General features: G+C 46.8%; 1 protein-coding gene across 1 annotated transcript; it reads left to right on the forward strand.

Moving 5' to 3' along the window:
• The first annotated feature begins 5000 nt into the window (after window positions 1-5000).
• Window positions 5001-17228, forward strand: LOC143638835 (nuclear RNA export factor 2-like). Its single transcript, XM_077106761.1, has 20 exons — window positions 5001-5095; window positions 5309-5462; window positions 5743-5826; window positions 5940-6044; window positions 6161-6241; window positions 6374-6443; window positions 9302-9390; window positions 9510-9617; window positions 9803-9912; window positions 11391-11427; window positions 11808-11876; window positions 11962-12017; window positions 12158-12265; window positions 12400-12458; window positions 12585-12697; window positions 12792-12834; window positions 13417-13489; window positions 14237-14419; window positions 16996-17056; window positions 17184-17228. Exons 1-20 carry the CDS (start codon window positions 5055-5057, stop codon window positions 17226-17228), a joined length of 1689 nt encoding a protein of 562 aa, XP_076962876.1. The 5' UTR covers window positions 5001-5054.
• Window positions 17229-19064: the final 1836 nt, after the last annotated feature.

The following is a 19064-nucleotide window of genomic DNA, read 5'->3' on the forward strand; positions in this document are numbered from 1 at the left end:
GGAAGCACACCAATTGATCCTGAGGACACAATACGAGTTCTGCCTCTTGTTGGGCTCAGAAATCCTGGGAAATGTTCCCTATGTTTGTGAGCTTAACATTCATGATCCAAAAGGGACTGTGTATATAATTCTCATGGGATGTCTGTGAGGAGGTCAAGGAAAGGCAATGAGTCTGCCCAACACTGAGAAAATGTTGGTTGGCACTGGGCAAGTGCTATTTTCCTTCTTGCACCAGTTTTCCCTACCACAGCAGGATGAAGTTCCTGTGTTCCTGGGAGTGGGGGTGGGGGTGATGGGGGAGGGCTAGGGGGTATTGGCAGGGAGGAGGAAGTATGGGAACAATTCAAGCAGAATTCCAAAATGACACAGGACGTAGCATAAGATTATACATGATGTTATAAAGGAGACTCACTAGTGCTTTCTCTGTTGGAGGCTCTGGTATTATGAGGTGGAGCCTGAGGAGGATCTGGTCAGAGAGGCTGTACCTCATTTCTCATACTCTCATATGGCAGGGCCATGAGCCAGGGACTGGGCTGAGATATGGGGGTTCAGTAATTGAATGTGAACATATGTGTGTTTGTCTTCAATATCTCTGACTGTCAGGGGCCCATGGTGGCTTTTTATCCCATGCTCTCTGTCCACTGTGATTCACAGCACAGAGCCTTGCCTGAGATTGTAGCTGTAAGCATGTTCAAGCTCACTTTTATACATTCCCCTCGGTGCTGTTATTGATGAAGTCAATCAAAGTGACTCAGACACTGCCTGAATTCTATATCTGGACGACGTTCCCCATTAACCTTCAGTTTAATATGTAATGTTTACTTTTTCATTATGAACTTTCATGAAAATGAGCTGGACCCCTGGCATTCTCCAAATGCCACCCGTCAGGTTGCTTTTTGTCATTATTTCGAGTATCATCATGGACTTGTGGTTCTTTATCATATTAATGGTCTCCAAACCCCTATTGCAGGATTTGAGCAGAAGAATGCCATGATTTGAGATGTGCTTAAAAAAAAAAAAACTCACTCTGTCTGCTGTGTAGGTAACATATGATAATTGAGCAGGCATGAAATCAGAGGTACCAGATGGAATGGAAGGCAGTCTAATTTAGGAGATAGATGGTGACCAATGGAGGGAGTGAGAAGTAACTAGATGCTAGGGGGTGTGTTTGTATGTTATATGTATATATTTTTAAAATACACACACACACACACACACACACACACACACACACTTACATACATACAAACACACAGAGGCTGGGATTGTGGCTCAGCAGTAGTGCACTTGCCTGGTATGTGTGAGACACTGGGTTCGATTCTCAGTACCACATATAAATAAATAAATAAAGGTTGATCAACAACTAAAACCAAAAAAATTTAAAAATAAAATATATATACATGTGGTATGATGTTTTCTTTGCTTTATTTTTGTGTTTTCTTTTTTTCAATATTGGGGATTGAACCCAGGGCTGCTCTACCATGGGGCAGCATTCACAGCCCTTTTTTAAATTTTGAGACAGGATCTCCCTAAGATACTGAGGTTGCTCTGGAATTTGTAGTCCTCCTGCCTCATCCTCCCAAGTCACTGGGATTATAGGCATCCAGCAACATACCTGACTCTGGGTTATTTTAAACATAAAGCCAAGGGAATTTCTTGATCTGTTTGCTGTCCAGTGGGAGAGAAAAAGAATATTCCATGATACATGCAAATTTCTGCAGCTGGGCAAGTGGAACATCTGTGTCAAATGGTCTACTAACATGGAATTTCACCTCCAGTGCCTTACCCCCAACAGGGAGAGTCTGAAAAGTTGAACAGGACTGTGGTGAGAGTAGGTCACTCAGTGGATTTCACTGTGTGAAAGCAATGATCGCCCCTCCCTCCTGCCCCTAGGAGGTGTTCACCGAGGCCTGGCCCTCATCAGGATGTCGCAGAGTGCTAGGAATGGACCAGTTTCTATCCATAACTGTGTCCTGAGGCAATGGGAATCATTAAATCATGAAATGTATAACTCACACACCTAGGGAATCTTCATGGTTAGAGCCTAAGAGGAAGTTGTTTTCTGACGTTCTGGCTACCTTAATCCCCATCTCCACCAAAACACTAATATTGCCTTCTGCTGGTACATGTTTTCAGTCAACTCTGGCATCAGTAAAATAAGCCCAGTGAGTCTACCTGTGGGAGAGGGAATTGAGAGTATCTTATTTCTTTTCGGTTTTTTTTATGTTTATATATATATATATATATATATATATATATATATATATATATATATATATATATATATATATTATTGGTTGTTCAAAACATTACAAAGCTCATGACATATCATCTTTCATACATTTGACTCAAGTGGGTTATGAACTCCCATTTTTACCCCAAATACAAATTGCACAATCACATCGGTTACACATTCACATTTTTACATAATGGCCTATTAGTGACTGTTGCATTCTGCTGCCTTTCCTATCCCCTAGTATCCCCCCTCCCCTCCCCTCCCATCTTCCCTCTCTACCTCATCTGCTATTGTTCAATTCTCTCCCTTGTTTCCGCCCCCCCTTTCCCCTCACAACCTCTTATATGTAATTTTGTGTACCATTGAGGGAGGCATCAACAAGTACATGAAAAAATGCTCACCATCTCTAGCAGTCAGAGAAATGCAAATCAAAACCACCCTAAGATACCATCTCACTCCAGTAAGATTGGCAGCCATTAGGAAGTCAAACAACAATAAGTGCTGGCCGAGGATGTGGGGAAAAGGGTACTCTTGTACATTGCTGGTGGGACTGCAAATTGGTGAGGCCAATTTGGAAAGCAGTATGGAGATTCCTGGGAAAGCTGGGAATGGATCCACCATTTGACCCAGCTATCGCCCTTCTCGAACTATTCCCTGAGGATCTTAAAAGAGCGTACTATAGGGATACTGCCACATCAATGATCATAGCAGCAGAATTGACAATAGCTAGACTGTGGAACCAACCTAGATGCCCTTCAATAGATGAACGGATTAAAAAAAAATATGTGGCATTTATACACAATGGAGTATTACGCAGCACTAAAAATGACAAAATCATGGAATTTGCAGGGAAATGGATGGCATTAGAGCAGATTATGCTAAGCGAAGCTAGCCAATCCTTAAAAAACAAATGCCAAATGTCTTCTTTGATATAAAGAGAGCAACTAAGAACAGAACAGGGAGGAAGAGCATGAGGAAAAGATTAACATTAAACAGAGACGAGTGGGGGGAGAGAAAGGGAGAGAGAAGGGAAATCGTATGGAAATGGTAGGAGACCCTCAATGTTACACAAAATGACATATAAGAGTATCTTATTTCTGTAGATGTCATCCCTGCCCCCAAACAAAGAAGAAAAGAACGTTTCAAGTCTTGCCACCTGATGAATTCATTATCTGGGTGGGGAATGTGGGTATTGAAAAGTAACAACAATTCCTAGGAGAAAATCCAGGGTCAGATACAATCCAAATGATATGAGTGTATACACACACACACACACACACACACACACACACCTTGAGGCTCAGGCTGCATTGTCCAACACACTCAAAATCAGATCAAAGACAAGTAAGAAGAGACAGAGAGGGGTATTACATAGTGATAAAAGGGCCAATCTACCGGGAAGAGGTAATGATGCTAGGTATGTAGGTACCGAGACACAGAGCCTCAAAGTACCTGAAACAGCAAAAGCAACAACAACAAAAACAACACTGATGGACTTGAATGGAGAAATAGCTACATCTACAGCGAGAGTTGGGGCCTTCAGTACTCCATACTCTGGCATTCCTGGGCAGCAAAGCAGGTATGAGATACAAGACCTGCGTGATATGATACAGTAACAGGATCTAAGTAATCAACATCAGGAGAGTACCCTTTTGAAATATCTTCATTGATGCATTGGTGCAAATATCACCCGATGCCAGGATTCAGAATGCCATATTTGGACATGCACATAATTTGATCTGTCTCATTCCCCAGTACCTTCCTTTTCCCTTTCCTCCTCCCTCCCTCTGATCTGCTCGCTCTGCTCTACTGATCTCCTTTCTGCCATGATTACAATTTTAATTGGCAAATTGGGATCTTTTTCAAGTGCCTGAACCATCTGCACAGATAGAGCATCTTCTCTGCCACCAAACACACCTCAACAAATCTACATCAACTGAAGTCATACAGAGGACATTCCCTGCCCATTTGGAATCAAACTGGGAATCAATAACAGAGGGAGAACAGGAAAGTCCCCACACATTTGGGAATTGTATTTGAAGCCGCTCATTCCAGTTTGTCATTCAGACCCTTGTTACAGAAGCATAGAGTTTAGGAAGAGTCCTGTCCTGGGCTGAAAGCATTGCAGGCTGTGCAGAAGGAAAGCTTGCTCTGAATATTTCAAGCAGAGTATTGTTGAGGGCGAGGGTGGATTCCTCCCAACTCTCATTAAAGCTTTTATTACACCAGCAAAGGAAGCTCACTCAGCTAGCTGATTGTTCACAGTTAGTTCTGGGGGCTGATTGGATCTGGGCATGTGACAGAAGTTGCCTCCCAGCCATTGGTGGCAATCAGAGAAGCCTCAGAGAAGGCAGGGGTAGGACTGCTGCCTGATGTGTGTGAAGCCTAACCCAAGGGCAGATGTGCCCCTGATCCTTTTCAGTCCTGCTCCATGTAGTAAAAGGTCCAACAGAGTTGCTTCCTCTTCCACAGTGTCTCCTCTAATTGCATCACCTGTGAGATAAAGCGCTCTTATCTGGACAGACAGAGGAGTTTGCTTTGGGGGGTGTGTGTGATTGTTTCTTGGGGCAGGCTGACACTTTGCTTGTCCTTCCTCTGTGTTAGCCCAAGATGCGGTACATCGTAAGTGGACCATTGATGTGTCTTTATACCTGTGTTTTTGTTCCCAGTTTCAGAATACAGGGACAAATGCAGTGCCCTTCAAGGAAGGAAGAGATGTGGGAGTGTGTCCTGGAGCAACTCTGGCAGGAGGAAGCTTCATTATGAGCATACTGGGTATGAGCTTCCACCTTCATCCCTCCAGGAGGATAATGGGAACATGGGGATGAGGGATGTCCATGGTGAATCCCAAGTCAGGTAGTAAGTGACCAGGCAGCCTGGGTTGTGGGCAGCAGCCCCTGGACCACTCTGTGTGGCCTTCCTTTTCTTCTCTCACTGGAAAACTGAAGAACAGTGGATGAGGCATATCCTGGTAGAGCAGTCCTCATTCTCACCCTGGCATCAGGGAGGAGGGGCGGGGGTGTAGAAGCCTTCCTAAGCATTGATGGAAACCTTCTTCTCCCCCTTCACCAGCACACCTTATTCAGCCCACCATGACCACAGGAGAGGGAAATGGCATGATGAAGAGCCTACCCATGTGACTCTGTGGAGAGAGAAAAAGACTCGAGGGAGAGAAATGGGGAAGGAGATACGAGATGGAGTGAAGAGGAGATGGTTCAAAGTGACAGTGAGTGTCTTGGAAAGGTCTGCATTAAGTAGGCTCTTCTGGAACCTGCAAGAAGGAAAATGACATTAAACAGCATCCGTTAAACGCACACCTCCACTTGCAGGAGAGCTTCTGAATGGAAAGAAAGGGGATTCTGGAAATCAGTATTGAGTGCAGAAACATGGACTCATGCTTTAGAAGTCTTTTAATGCTAGGCAAGAAAATAGCACTTGGCTGGGTCTGTCCTCCATCCTAATTCCTTGCTGTCTCCTCCGCTCTGACTCTTTCTTTTTATCCTTAGATTCCATATGGGAGAAAGTATGACAAGGCATGGCTAATGAATTCAATCCAGGGCCATTGCAGTGTCCCCTTCACCCCGGTCGATGTAAGAGAGGATGGTGAAGCCAGCTGAGTGGGCACAGGGGAGGGGGAGAGGCCTGGCTCAGCAGAGGCCATTGTCATGTGATACCATTGCTTCTGCCCTCACTGCCTGTGTAGTTCCACTACATCAGAAATCGGGCCCGGTTCTTTGTCCAGGATGCAGGCACGGCCTCTGCATTGAAGGATGTCAGCTACAAGATTTGCGATGACAATGATGTAAAGGTGTGTGCTAGGGGCTGTCCCTGTACCGTGTCTTGGAGAGGGAGGATGGACTAGGGGCTGGTTGTCATCTTTGGGATTACTGGGCCTGTTGTTGACCTTAGCTCTCCTTCCCACAGATATTGGTCTTAGTCAGCCCTTCTGCTGTACCCTACTCTGTGCAGAATAAGTTCTCAGCAGAACAAGTGGAGCAGCTAAAGGTAGTGCAGATTCAAGGCATGCTGTGTGCCCACTCCCCGGATCCTACCTGCTCTCACCTCCTGACACGATGGCTCTTGTCACCACGCCCCAACACAGCCTCAGAGCCACTTTCTCCATCTCTGCCTCTGCAGTTGACCATGAGAAAACGATATGATGTCTCCCAGCAAGCTCTCGACCTCCAGAAGCTCCGATTTGATCCAGGTATTACTGACCACGGTAATTCTAGGGCAGGTGAGGGCAGAGGGGTTTTCCTGGGACGAGGAGGTAGGGATTCAGCTTGGGGAGGGTTTTTCTTATTTGCTCTTTTAAATTATACATATGAGAGTAGAACGCATTTTAGCAGATTATACGTACATAGAGTATAACTTATTCTACTTAGGATGCCACTCTTGTGGTCATACAGGATGTGGAGTTATCTTGGTTATGTATACGAATACAAGGCTAGGGAAGTTATGTCCTATTAATTCTACTGTCTTTCCTTTTCCGCTCCCCACTCCCTTCCCTTTGTTTCCCTTGGTCTAATCCAGGGGATTTCTATTGTTCCCCTTCCAACCTCCCTTATTTGCGGTTAGCATCCAGAAATCAAAGATGACATTCGGCCTTTGTTTTTGGAGGGGGATTGGCTTACTTCACTTAGCATCATATTCTTCAGTTCCATCCATTCACGGGCAAATGCCATAATTTCATTCTGTATGGCTGAGTAATATTCCATTGTGTATATATACCATGTTTAATTCTTTATCCGTTCATCCGTTGAAGGACACCTAGGTTCCTTCCATAGCTTAGCTGTTGTGAGTTGAGCTGCTATAAACATGGATGTGGCTTTGTCGCTGTAGTATGCTATTAACAATTTTAAGAACTTCAGGTATAAATCAAGGAGTGTGATAACTGAGTCACATGGTGGTTCCATTCCAAGGTTTCTAAGGACTCTCCGTACCACTTTCCATAGTGGTTGCGCGAATCTGCGGTCCCACCAGCAATGTATGAGAGTACATTTCTCCCCACATCCTCGCTAACATTTATAGTTACTTGCATTCTTGATAATTGCCATTCTGACTGGAGGGAGATAGAATCTCGGTGCAGTTTTGATTTGCATTTCTCTAATTGCTATAGATGTTGGACGCGTTTTCATATACCTTTTGAGCATTCATATTTCTTCTTCTGTAAAGTGTTTGTTCAGTTCCTTTGCCCATTTATGCATTGGTTTATTTATTTTTCGTGTGGTAATGTTGTAGGGACAAACGAGGCAAGGCACCGAAGATAGCAGGAAACAGTTTTATTTGGCTGCAGCCAGGTTCAGAGGGCACAGCTTTTGCTGTAATCAATCAATCCCCTGAACCCTGAGTTCAGGGAGTTTCAGAGTTTTATACCCAGTGTGTAAGGGGAGGAGCTCAGAAGTTCACAGTCTGCAGAAGTTCACATAATAGCAGCTTTTTTCTTTCACTGTTCTGGGCAAGTTAACTCTTCAAGGACAACACTTGAGAAGAGGAGAGCTTCATCTCCCCTTTCTTTCCTCCCTCTGCCAGCTGTTACCATGGAGCCCAATTGTAACTTACCTTAAAAATGTAGTCATCTCTGTGAAGCCCAGCTCAAGGCCAGAGGCCTTGTTTGCACATTTCTTCAAAGTACTATACTGGATACGTTTGTGAAAACTAGTAAGGGGGTGCCCAGCACCTGGAGTGCTGGTATCTTCTCGGCCAGTGGCCAAGTAAACAGGGCGACACGAAAATAGGAAGTTTATCTACACTGGACTCTTTCTCAGAGACTCTTTTGCTGACAGTCCTAAAATCAGCCATGGTGAAGAGGGCTTTTCTGTGGAGAAAGGGGGTGCCACTTCAGTAAGTTTTCTGAGTTGTTTGTATACTGTGGAAATTAACGCCTTACCTGAGGTACTGGTGGTGAAGATTTTCTCCCCGTCTGTAGGATCTCTGTACAACACGTTCTTGATTGTTTCCTGTGCTGTGAAAAAGCTTTTCCACTCGATACTATCCCATTTGTTGATTCTTGATTTTACTCCTTGCGCTTTTGGAGTCTTCTTGAGGACTGACATGTTGAAATGTTGGAGACTTGGGCTTACTTTTTCCATTTGTAAGTGCAGGGTCTCTGGTCTAACGCCTATGTCCTCGATCCACTTAGAGTTGAGTCTTTTGCACGGTGAGAGAGAGGGGTTCAATTTCGTTCTATTACATATGGATTTCTCATTTTCTCAGCACCACTCCTTAAAGAGGCTATCCTTTCTCCAATGTAAGTTAATGGTGCCTTTGTCTAGGATGAGATAACTATATTATGTGGGTGTGTCTCTGTGTCTTCTATTCTGTTCCATTGGTCTTCATGTCTGTTTTGATGACAATACCATACTGTTTTTATTACTATAACTCCTTGGTATTATTTAATGTCTGCTACTGTGATGCCTCCTGTGTCACTTTTCATGCTAAGGATTGCTTTGGCTATTCTGGGCCTCTTGTTTTTCCAAATGAATTTCATGATTGTTTTTCTATTTCTGTGAAGAACGTCATTGAGATCTTTATAGGAATTGCATTAAAACTGGATAATGCTTTTGGCCGTTTTGATAATATTGATTCTGCCTATCCAGGAACATGGGAGATCTTCCCATTTTCTGAGGTCTAATTCAATTTCTTTCATTAGCAAATTCTGTAGTTTTCGTTATAGGGATCTTTCGCCGCTTTTATTAGGTTGATTCCCACACATTTTATTTATTTATTTTTTCTGAGGCTGTTGTAACGGGGATAGTATGCATGATTTCTCTTTCAGCCAATATCCTTGGTGTATAGAATATGATTGATTTATTGGTGTTGATTTTAAACACTGCTACTTTGCTGAATTTGTTTATGAGTTCCAGGAGCCTACCAGTAGAGTTTTGGGGGTCTTCTAAATATAGAATCATGTCGTCAACAAATTGGGATAGTTTGAGCTCTTCTTCTTCTTCTTCTTCTTCTTCTTTCTTTCTTCTTCATTCGTATGTGGGGAGGGTTTGTGCTGGCACTGATCCAGCTGGACCCCTCTTACCCTTCTGATTCCCTTGTCTTGGCTTCCCAAAGACCTGGTGGGCCGTGACATTGACATGATCCTGAATCGAAGAAACTGCATGTTTGCTACCCTGCAGATCATTGAAAGGAATTTCCCAGAGGTGAGACCTTAGGCCCAGGGCCGGTATTTAGATAGAGGGGTGGAAGGGATGGCATTTAGGGCAGATGTGCCCACCAGGTGCTAGAAAGTCCCCATCACTCTTATGCTTCCTCCCCCAAGATGCTGTCCCTGAACTTACGAAACAACAAACTGTACCGGCTGGATGGCCTGTCTGACATTGTAGAGAAAGCCCCCCATGTCAGGATCCTGAACCTCTCCAAAAATGAGGTGAGAAGAGAGAGCCAGATGAAAAAAAAAAATTGCATTGAGGGTGGCTGGTAGTGCACAGCAGGGTGCTGGCAGGAGGCAGACAAAGGCAACTGGAGTGAGGGTCCCAGAGTCTGGGTGCAGGTTCCCAGGTGTCCCTCTCTCCCTGGGTCTCCTTAACCGGTTCCCCCCCCCATCTTTCTCAGCTGAGGACCTCCAAGGAGTTGGAGAAGCTGAAAGGGATGGAGCTGGAAGAGCTGTGGCTAGAAGGGAACCCTCTGTGCAGTGACTTCCCAGACCAGTCTGCTTATGTAAGGTAGATAATGCCTGGTAACACCTGTCACCCTTCCTGGGGACCTTTGCCTCCTGGGAGCCTGAGCTCCCCCTGAAGTCCACCTCTGCAGGAGGATGCAACCTTGGCCCTCTGGAAGGATCACAGGCCACGCCCTCTCCTCTGTCTGTGTCCCTCAGCTGTGCCCACAGGTCTGCTTTCCTTCTTGCGACCTGCTCCCCTTTTTCAGCTGGACTGGGGTGTGTTTCCCGCCCCTCTGCACTGGCCTCCTCCAGCAAGCCCTCCGAAGATGGGGCTGGGCTTCCCTCCCTGTCCTATGAGTGGCCCTTCTTCTCATGTTCCAAAAAGGCCCCCCTTCCTATCCCAGGCTGACAAGGAGAGATTTCACGCCCCGTGCTGAGGGCCCGGGCCCTGGGTGGCTACCATCTCAACATCTGTTCCTCTAGGCCATTGGTGGAAACTGTTTCCTCCTTGGGGAGAAACTTGGGTTCCCTGAGTCAAGGAGCCAGAGGTGGGCCACTGCCAGCGAGCAGAGGCCTTCCCAAGACAGGAGGGGAAGGCAGAGAGCAAAGGAGGGGCAGGAGGAGGAGGAGGCGGCGGGAGCACAGGCCGCTCAGGGGCACTGCTGCTCCCTCCCCCACTCCACATCCCACATCCAACCTGGTCCCTCAGAGCAGCCCTGGGTAGCCCAAGTCAAGATGCTTCCTTGGGCAAGACACTGGTTCAGACAGGCACAGGTACTCAGGGACCACCATGAGGGAACCTGGTGCTCATTAGAGGGGACCACAGACCCTCTGTCACATGCTGAGCTGGTGCCTGATTCCTCACTACTGGTGCTGGGAATGACACCTCCCCTGGGGGCAGCTCCTTTTCCCATACCTGGCCCCCTCTGGGCCCACAGAGGAGACAGAGGCTGAACCTGCATCCTGTGGGCCCCAGCCCAGCAGGTACATGTTTGCATTCCTGCCTGGGGCCGCAGGGTCAGCCAGGGGCAGGTGAAGGAATGGGCTGCAGTAGGGCAGCTGGTTTCTTCTCACTTCCACCTTGACCTCCAGCACCAGGGGGCAGCATCTTCCCCTTCCCTTTGCTTTGCTTCCTCTTTCCCCATCTCTCCCTCCCCTACCTTCACTCCCTTTCTGTGGCCATACCCCTGCCTTCCCCTGCCTGCCTCACTCACCAAACCCCCACCCCACCCAGCATCCTATCCTGGGAGGCGAGAGTATGATCTGGTCTTGGTGTGGCCAGGCCATGCCCCACGGAAGGCTGGACACCCGGCACAGTAGCAGAGCCCTGGTCTCCCACCCCATTCCCTGCTCCCTTCAGAGCCTTCCATGGGGGGACCTGGAAGAAGGTAAGGGAGGCAGGGTGGGCCCTGGAGGAGGGGGTCAGGCCAGTGTAGATGGGAGGTACCTAGGGGGAAGGAGAGGGAGGAGAGCAAGAGGGAGAGAGTGTGCACAACCCTCCACTGTCACCTCACTTCATTAGATTTTTCATTTGCACAGTGCTGTCCAGGATTGTTTCCCCAATTTGTTACGCCTGGTAAGTACGCACTTCCGGTCTTGTCTCCTTACTCACATACCTGACCTCCCCGCTGGCCCCAGGCCTTGTGGGCCTTGCCTAGATTACATGTGCACCAGACCCTCATCTTTCTTAAAGGGCATGGATTCTCCATGGCATGGACATTTTCCCTAGGGAGAACACACGTGCACACACCCATACACACCCACTCACAGGGTGCGTATACTGGTAGAGATTTCCAAGAGCTCATGATGCAGACACCAAGTGTGATCTCACCCATGGATTTTCCAGGGCCTATTTATTTTATACGTGGCCTCTGGCCCCTTGGGCCTGTTCAACTCCTTGCTCTTGCAGTGCCACCACCCTGAGCTGCACTGCTGACTTCCTCTTCCCTTCTCAAGGATGGCCAGGAGTTACCCACACCAATTGTCGTCGACCTTGATGCCCCCAAGTTAATAAAACCCTGCACGGTGAGAAAGAAGCACCAAAAGAGATGGGGGTGTTGCAGGGTAGGCTTTAGCCACCACAGAGACTAAAATGACCTTTTAATTCCAGGAAGACTCTAAAGGAACTGAGACCCTAAAGAATCTAGTTCTGCAATTCCTGCAAGAGTAAGTTCCCCTGAGACCTTGAGGAAGGGGAGGCCTGGGACAGTGTGGACTACCGTAGCACAGGTCTGCACATAGGAGTTTTCTGGTCTCCTCTGGGCCCTCAGCCACAGAGTTAGCCTGTCCTCTTTGCTCCCTCACAGGTATTACTTGATCTATGACCACGGAGATCGAGAGGGTCTCCTCAGTGCTTACCACAGCAAGGCATGCTTCTCTCTGACCATTCCCTTCCATCCTAAGGACTCAGCCCAGTGAGTATCTGTGATCAGCTCTGACCCTGGTCTGGGGCACTGTGACTTCCCCCACATCCCCGCAGACACAGGCCAGCTCCTTGCCACACCGGCACTGACTGGACCACGATCCTTTGCTCCTCTTTTTCTCCTAGGAACAGCTTGTGCAAATTCGTCAAGGATAGCAAGAATATGAGGAAGCTCAGGAATTCCTGTAAGTGTGCGATGGGGAAGACTGGGCAGCGGCAGCATAAGGGGGTGTCAAAGGGTGAGTCACGGGGGTCAAGGGCAAGGGTGTGGCAGCCCCCCCCCCCATCTTTGCTTCTCCTGTCCTCTACAGACCAGTGGAAGCAACAGAAGCACACAAAACGCGACATCTTGGATACCCTCTGCGTACTGCCCAAGACTCGGCATGACCTCAGCTCCTTTGTGGTGGACATGTGGTTCCAGACGGTGAGCACCTGCTTCCTCCCTGGGGTGGGACCAGAAAGCTGGAGGTGGGGAGGAGGTTAAGCAGATCCTGAGTTCCTGCATTGCCCCCTTTCAGGAAACAATGCTCTGCTTCTCTGTGAATGGTTTGTTCAAGGAAGGTGAGTGTCTATACAACCCCCTCAGATCGCCTGCTGCTCCCTCCCCTGGGTAGGCACCCTCTCAGAACTCCCCCAGCTTCCCTGATTCTGGGCCTTTCCTTCCTGTTCTTCCCTGGGGGCTCTTCCCTCGGTGCTCCCACTCTGCCCACAAAGCATCCTGGTCTGAACGTGGTCCGTGCCTGTCTGCCCCACAGCTCCGGTGTGTGTTAGGGACATAGGCTGTGGGGTTCCATGGCTCTCCTCCCAGGTCCTTACTCTGTGGCCTTGGACCAACTACTTGACCTCTCTTTTTTGCCATTTTTAAAATGGGGCTAGTAGAACCCATCTCTTGGGCAGATGTGAGATGAACATCAAGTGAACTTTTGAAGTGGTTTTCACAGGGCCCAACATGTGGTAGGGGCCCTATCGCTGGGAGTGGATTGTTCCAGTTGTCTTCCCCATTCCTGGCATGCCCTCCTGACTCCAAGTGAACAATTGTCTGGGTCTGGCCTCCTCCAGTGGAAGAGCCCGACTGGGGGATGCTGTTTGATCATGTGTAAAGCATGTGCAACTCCAAGGGAGTGTTGTTTGTTGTCCTTGAAGTGGAAGGAAAGTCTCAGGGATGTGTTCATGCCTTTACCCGGACCTTCGTTGCTACTCCTGGCAGCAATTCCAGGTGAGTGCTATGGGGTGGGTGAGAGCACCATTCTCAGCCTGGGACCAGTGGTATAGGAATGTGGTGGCAGAGTCGTCAGGATATTCTCCACATAGTGGAAGACCAACAGGTAGATCCAATGAGCAGCCCAGCCTAGTGGTTAAGACTAAGGGCTTTTAACTGGGAATGACAGTTCTCTTCCTGATCCCAACACTCACTATGTCCTTGGTCCAAGTTACTTGACCTTTCGGTAAGTCTGTCTTCCTCTGAAAATGGGGACAAGAGTACCCAGGCTCTGGGGCTGCTGTGTAGGAGAAAATGCATTGGGGTTAAATCTACAAGTCCACTGGGCGTGGCGGCACATGCCTGTAATCCCAGCAGCTTGGGAGGCTGAGGCAAGAAGATCACGAGTTCAAAGCCAACCTCAGCAAAAGCGAGGTGCTAAGTAACTCAGTGAGACCCTGTGTCTAACAAAAACAATACAAAATAGGGCTGGGGATGTGGCTCAGTGGTTGAGTACCCCTGAGTTCAATTCCCAGTACCACCCCCCCACCCCGCAAAAAAATCTACAAAACCAGTGAAGCTGGTACAGAATCTCTCCAAAGGTGGGCACTATGGGTAGGAGCCTAGGAATCTGGGAGGCAGCTATAGTAGGGATATTGGAGGAATCCAGATGCTGCGTGGCAGTGGTTAAGGAGGTAGGCAGTGTGGGGTTATCTGCCTGGCCAGTTGTTTCAGGGAGTGTTTGTTATTTTTTTCTCTCTCCAGCCTGTGCATCGTAAACGACCAGCTGCTTGTGAGGGATGCCAGCCCTGGTGAGATCCAAAGTGCCTTCTCCATCCCCATGCCCACACACGGCTCCAGCTTCATGTCCACCCTCTCCCAAGAGCAGCAAGAAACTGTGCAGGCTTTCTCCATCCAGTCTGGGATGAAACTTGAGTGGTCTCAGAAGTGAGTGTTGGGTATAAATGTGAGTGGGGCAGGGGAGTGAATAATGGAAACTCCCAGGATATTTTGGGGAAAAACCTGTGGGTATTTGTTGCACAGTAAAAGTGGGCCCATGAAAAAGGTAGCACACTTTTTTTACTGATGTATGTAAAGTATATCAAAAATAGTATAATGCTCAAATGTCATCACCTTCCATATGAAGAGTCCAAAAGAACCCATCATGACAAGCCACTAGAACAAATATACAAGTTCAGCAAGTATTCAACATCAATGCACAAATTTTATGGGTATTTCTATGTACTTGCAGTAAACAATCCAAAATGAAATTAAGAAAACAAGCCCATTTACAATAGCATCAAAAAGGGTAAAACAAGGCTGGGGCTGTAGCTCAGTGGTAGAGTGCTTGCCTAGCACGGGTGAGACACTGGGTTCAACCCTTGGCACCACATACAAGAAAGAAAGAAAGAGAGAGAGAGAGAGAGAGAGAGAGAGAGAGAGAGAGAGAGAAATTGTGATCATATACAACTAACTAAAAAATATTTTTAAAAGGGGTAAAACACTTAGGAGCAAATGTAATCAAAGAAAGTAAAATCACATGTGCTGAAATCTTTGGCAAGGCATGGCTGAAGACAAAAGTAAAGAAGATGTAAGTAAGGGGAAAGACACCTCATGTTCCCACGGTGGAAGACGTAATGTCAGTAAGGTGCCAGTGCTGTCCAGAGGAATCTTCAGATTCAACACAACCCCTACCAAAATCCCCGATGGCTCCTTTGTAGGAGTTGACAAGGTGATCCTAGTGTTTATATGGAAATGCAGCAGATGCAGGATAGCCAGAATAGTTTCAAAGGAAAAGAACAATGTTAGGAGACTCACACTTACCAACTTCAAAACCTGCTACAAAGCTGTAGCAATCAAGACCTTGTGGTACCAGCATACAGACAAACATGACTCTATGGAAAAGAACTGAGAGTCTACCTAATGCACCTTTACATTTATGGTCCAATTGTCTATCATCTGGGCTGTTGGAAAAAGTGCCATGGGGGTATAAAATCAAAAAGTCTTGAACAAGGGGCACCAGGATGACTGGATGTCCACTTGCAAAGCCATGAATTTTGACCCACACACCCAAGTCACACTGTAAGCAAACAGTGGCTGAAAGTGATGAAGGACTTAAAGAGCCACAGATATACAACCCAAAGAAGAAAACATGGGTATAAATCATCATGACCTTGAATTAGGAAACTATTTCTTAGGTACACAGCAGAAGCTCAAGGAACCAAAGAAGACTAGGTAAATTGGACTTCCTAGAGTTCATAGAATCTAAAAGCTTTTGTACATCATTGGATTCTTTCAAGAAAGTGCAAAGACAACTGACAGAATGAGAATGAGAGACAGTTTTGCAGTCCACACATCTGGCAACACATGAACGTTTCTTAAAACTCCACCATAAAAAGACAAACATCCCAGGGAAAATGGGGAGAGGACTTTACGAGGCATTTCTCCAAAGAAGATGCACACATGGCCACAGAGCCCTTGAAGAATCTCTCATCATCATTAGTCAGTAGGGAAATGCCAAGCAAAGCCATAATGAGTTGGCTCTTCACATCCACTAGGATGGCTTTAATTAATAAAATGAAAGTGAACAAGTGTGGCTGAAGATGTGGGGAAATTGGAAATCTCCCATTATACTGGTGGGAATATAAAATGGAACAGTCTCTGGGGGAAACATTTTGGCAGTTCCTCAGATAGTTAAACACGGAGTTACTGTATAGCCTGGTAATCCCACTCCTAAGTATATATACCATGAGCAATAAAAACGTGAACTCAAAAAAATTTTACTCAAATGTTTGTAGCAGAATTGTTTGTATTGGCCAGAAAGTAGAAACAGCTCAGATGCCTTCTTGCTGATGAACGCATAGGTAAATGAGGTACATTCATCTAGCGGAATATCATTCAATCGTTAAGAAGGACATAATGCTGATACATGCTATGTCAAAGATGAATCCTGACAACATCATGCTATGTGAAGAAAACAGTCACAAAAGGCCACATATTGTATAGTTCCGCTTATATGAAATGTCCAGGATAGGCAAAGCCATAGAGACAAAAAGCAGAATAGTGGTCGCCAGGGAAAATGGGGAGTGATATAAAGCTCTTGGAATCGGGTAGGTGGCATGGCTGCACAATCTTATGACTGTGCTACATGACCACTGAAATTGTGTACCTTAAAAAAGTAAGTGCTGCAGTGTATATCTGATATCTCAATTCAGACACAATTGGCCAGTCTTCCTCTTTGAATTTCAATTTGTTATTTTCTTGAGCATCTTTTCTTTATCAGTATGATCGAGCTCCTTTATGCTTTTGAACACCCCTATTTTTCTGCTTTGAATTTGGGTGAGCATGAATGTTCATGACAGACATTTTCATTTTCACAACATCTTTCTTCATCATTACAGTGGTCCTCATTCTGGCACGTGCATCCCAGAAAAAGAGCAGCGTAGGTTAAGAGGTGGCATTTTGTGGCCAGCGTTTCTGTCCTGTAGTAGTAATGGAGACCACCTGTTCTTGTCCCACTGCAGGTGCCTGGAGGACAACCAATGGAACTACATCAGAGCTGGTCAGGTCTTCACTATGCTCCAGGTGAGGCCTGGGGATCAAGTGGGTGAAAGATGATGTCTCTAGGCCATTGGGAAGGTAGAGACCATGTGGCCTAGGAATGGAACATGGGGCACCTGCCTCTTCTGACATCCTGACCCCTTCCCTCCAGAACCAGGGAAAGATACCAGGGGAGGCCTTCAAACAGATGTCCTGAAAGGAGCCCTTGGATGCCATCTTCCTCTTCATGTACATCGTAGTTTTCTGTCACCAACTTAAGTCCACGCTCATCGCTGGGGTTGCAGGTCTGGCTGACTAAGAGGTCAGAGTTAACTTGTAGGCCAGGTAACATAACCTCCCAAATGGCTAGTTGTTATGTGTGTTTTCCCCACCAAAAATGGCTGTTTATCTTTACAATAAAGCGTGATATTGCATGTTGTGTGCTGTGTGTCCTGGGTTTCTTCTCTCCTGATGCAGGCTTGAGCCAACAGGGCCAGGACTGAAAGGCCCTGTGCACCTCCGCTCCCATCCCGTAGACCCTGGCTGTTCTTAAGCAGATCCATCAGGCTTGCTCCAAGACAGTTTGTGACTAAATCCTCATGAGAAAAGACACATGCTACTTCTAGTGATTGGCATTTGGAGATTGTGAGACTGTGAGATGCTCTCCCCGGAGGCCTGCAGAAGCAGCCATGTGACCTGACACAATGGGGGCTTCTCAAGGGATGCTTTCTGGTATTGGGGGCTGTGGAAACAAGGAATGATTGAGGCATGGAACTGCCGCAGTCTGGCTGGGCACAATTCAGGAGCCACTTGTCAAAAGAAACTAACTTTATTTTTAGAACCACACAAGATAAACAAAACAGCTCCTCAGGAATAAAACCCTCAGAGCCCAACTGCCACCACCGGCTTCCCACAAGCCACACACCCCAACAACCTCTTCCTCCCACAATCCTCCTGCTCTTGAGGCCGATTGGCTGGGTCGCATGGGCGGAGCCAAAAAAGTCCCCCAATGAGCAGCTCCGTGGTCTGAAAGGGCAGGGAAACAGCCCAATGAGCATCACCGCAGAGGAGCCAATCAGCTAGATGTTGCTAGATGTTGCTGGGGCTGCTGTGAGCCAATCATCAGCTGGTAGTCTGAAAGGGCAGGGAAACAGCTCAATGAGCATCTCCACAGAGGAGCCAATCAGTTAGGTGTTGCTGGGGCTGCTGTGAGCCAATCATCAGCTGGTAGTCTGAAAGGGCAGGGAAACAGCTCAATGAGCATCTCCACAGAGGAGCCAATCAGCTAGGTGTTGCTGGGGCCGCTGTGAGCCTATCATCAGCTGGCAGTCTGAAAGTTTGCTGGAGCCCCTTCGGCTGTGGCTCTCAACATCTCCCCCTCTCTGTTTAAACAAGAAGCATGTGGCTTAGGGACCGTGTCTGCCTTAGGTTGTCCAATAGTACATATGGTCCTTACCCGTTATTGGATGAGCTGACCTCAAGGCATCAGCCTCCTGTCTTAGGTTGGTACCATAGTAATTGGATCTTACCCGTCATTGACTACCAGTCCAGTATACAGCCACACCTGTGTAGAGGTCTTCGTACCAGCGGGGGGGTGAGGTTCTTTGCCTCACCTCTGTTGGCCCCCAAATTTTAGCTGAACGATCATGACAAACAGAAGGGAGGAAGATACACCAAGCCAGCTGACTGCTCCTTTTGGAAAAATTGTACCACCGATGACACCATCAGCATAAATACCCCAACACTACCAGAAGTTGCTGCACCAACAGATAGTTCACAATGCATACAAGTGAGTTCACAATGCATATAAGTGATACATAGTCCAGGCAAGTTCTGCAAGCAGTTCAGTGATGGCTATTGCAGAAGCTGTAGATTGGTTTTATCTTTGTCTTCATGCACTGGGATGAAGATAGGAATTCTGACAATAATGGCTAAAGAAAAATTATATAACATTATATAACATTCCAGAAGGCACTAAAAGAAAACAATTTTCTTAACAATTTACATTGTCTTCACTGAAGATAGGAATTCTGGCAATAATGGCTAAAGAAAA

Source organism: Callospermophilus lateralis, chromosome X (genome assembly GCF_048772815.1).
Source record: "Callospermophilus lateralis isolate mCalLat2 chromosome X, mCalLat2.hap1, whole genome shotgun sequence".
NCBI lineage: Eukaryota > Metazoa > Chordata > Mammalia > Rodentia > Sciuridae > Callospermophilus > Callospermophilus lateralis.

What these genes read in the sequence shown, in the direction of transcription:
- LOC143638835 (XM_077106761.1), top strand. Translation starts at nt 5,055, where the DNA reads ATGGGGATGAGGGATGTCCATGGTGAATCCCAAGTCAGGTA. An exon ending in GAAGCTCCGATTTGATCCAG is followed by an intron (nt 6,444 to 9,301) that starts GTATTACTGACC and finishes GGCTTCCCAAAG; the next exon opens with ACCTGGTGGGCCGTGACATT. An exon ending in ACTCCTGGCAGCAATTCCAG is followed by an intron (nt 13,490 to 14,236) that starts GTGAGTGCTATG and finishes TTCTCTCTCCAG; the next exon opens with CCTGTGCATCGTAAACGACC.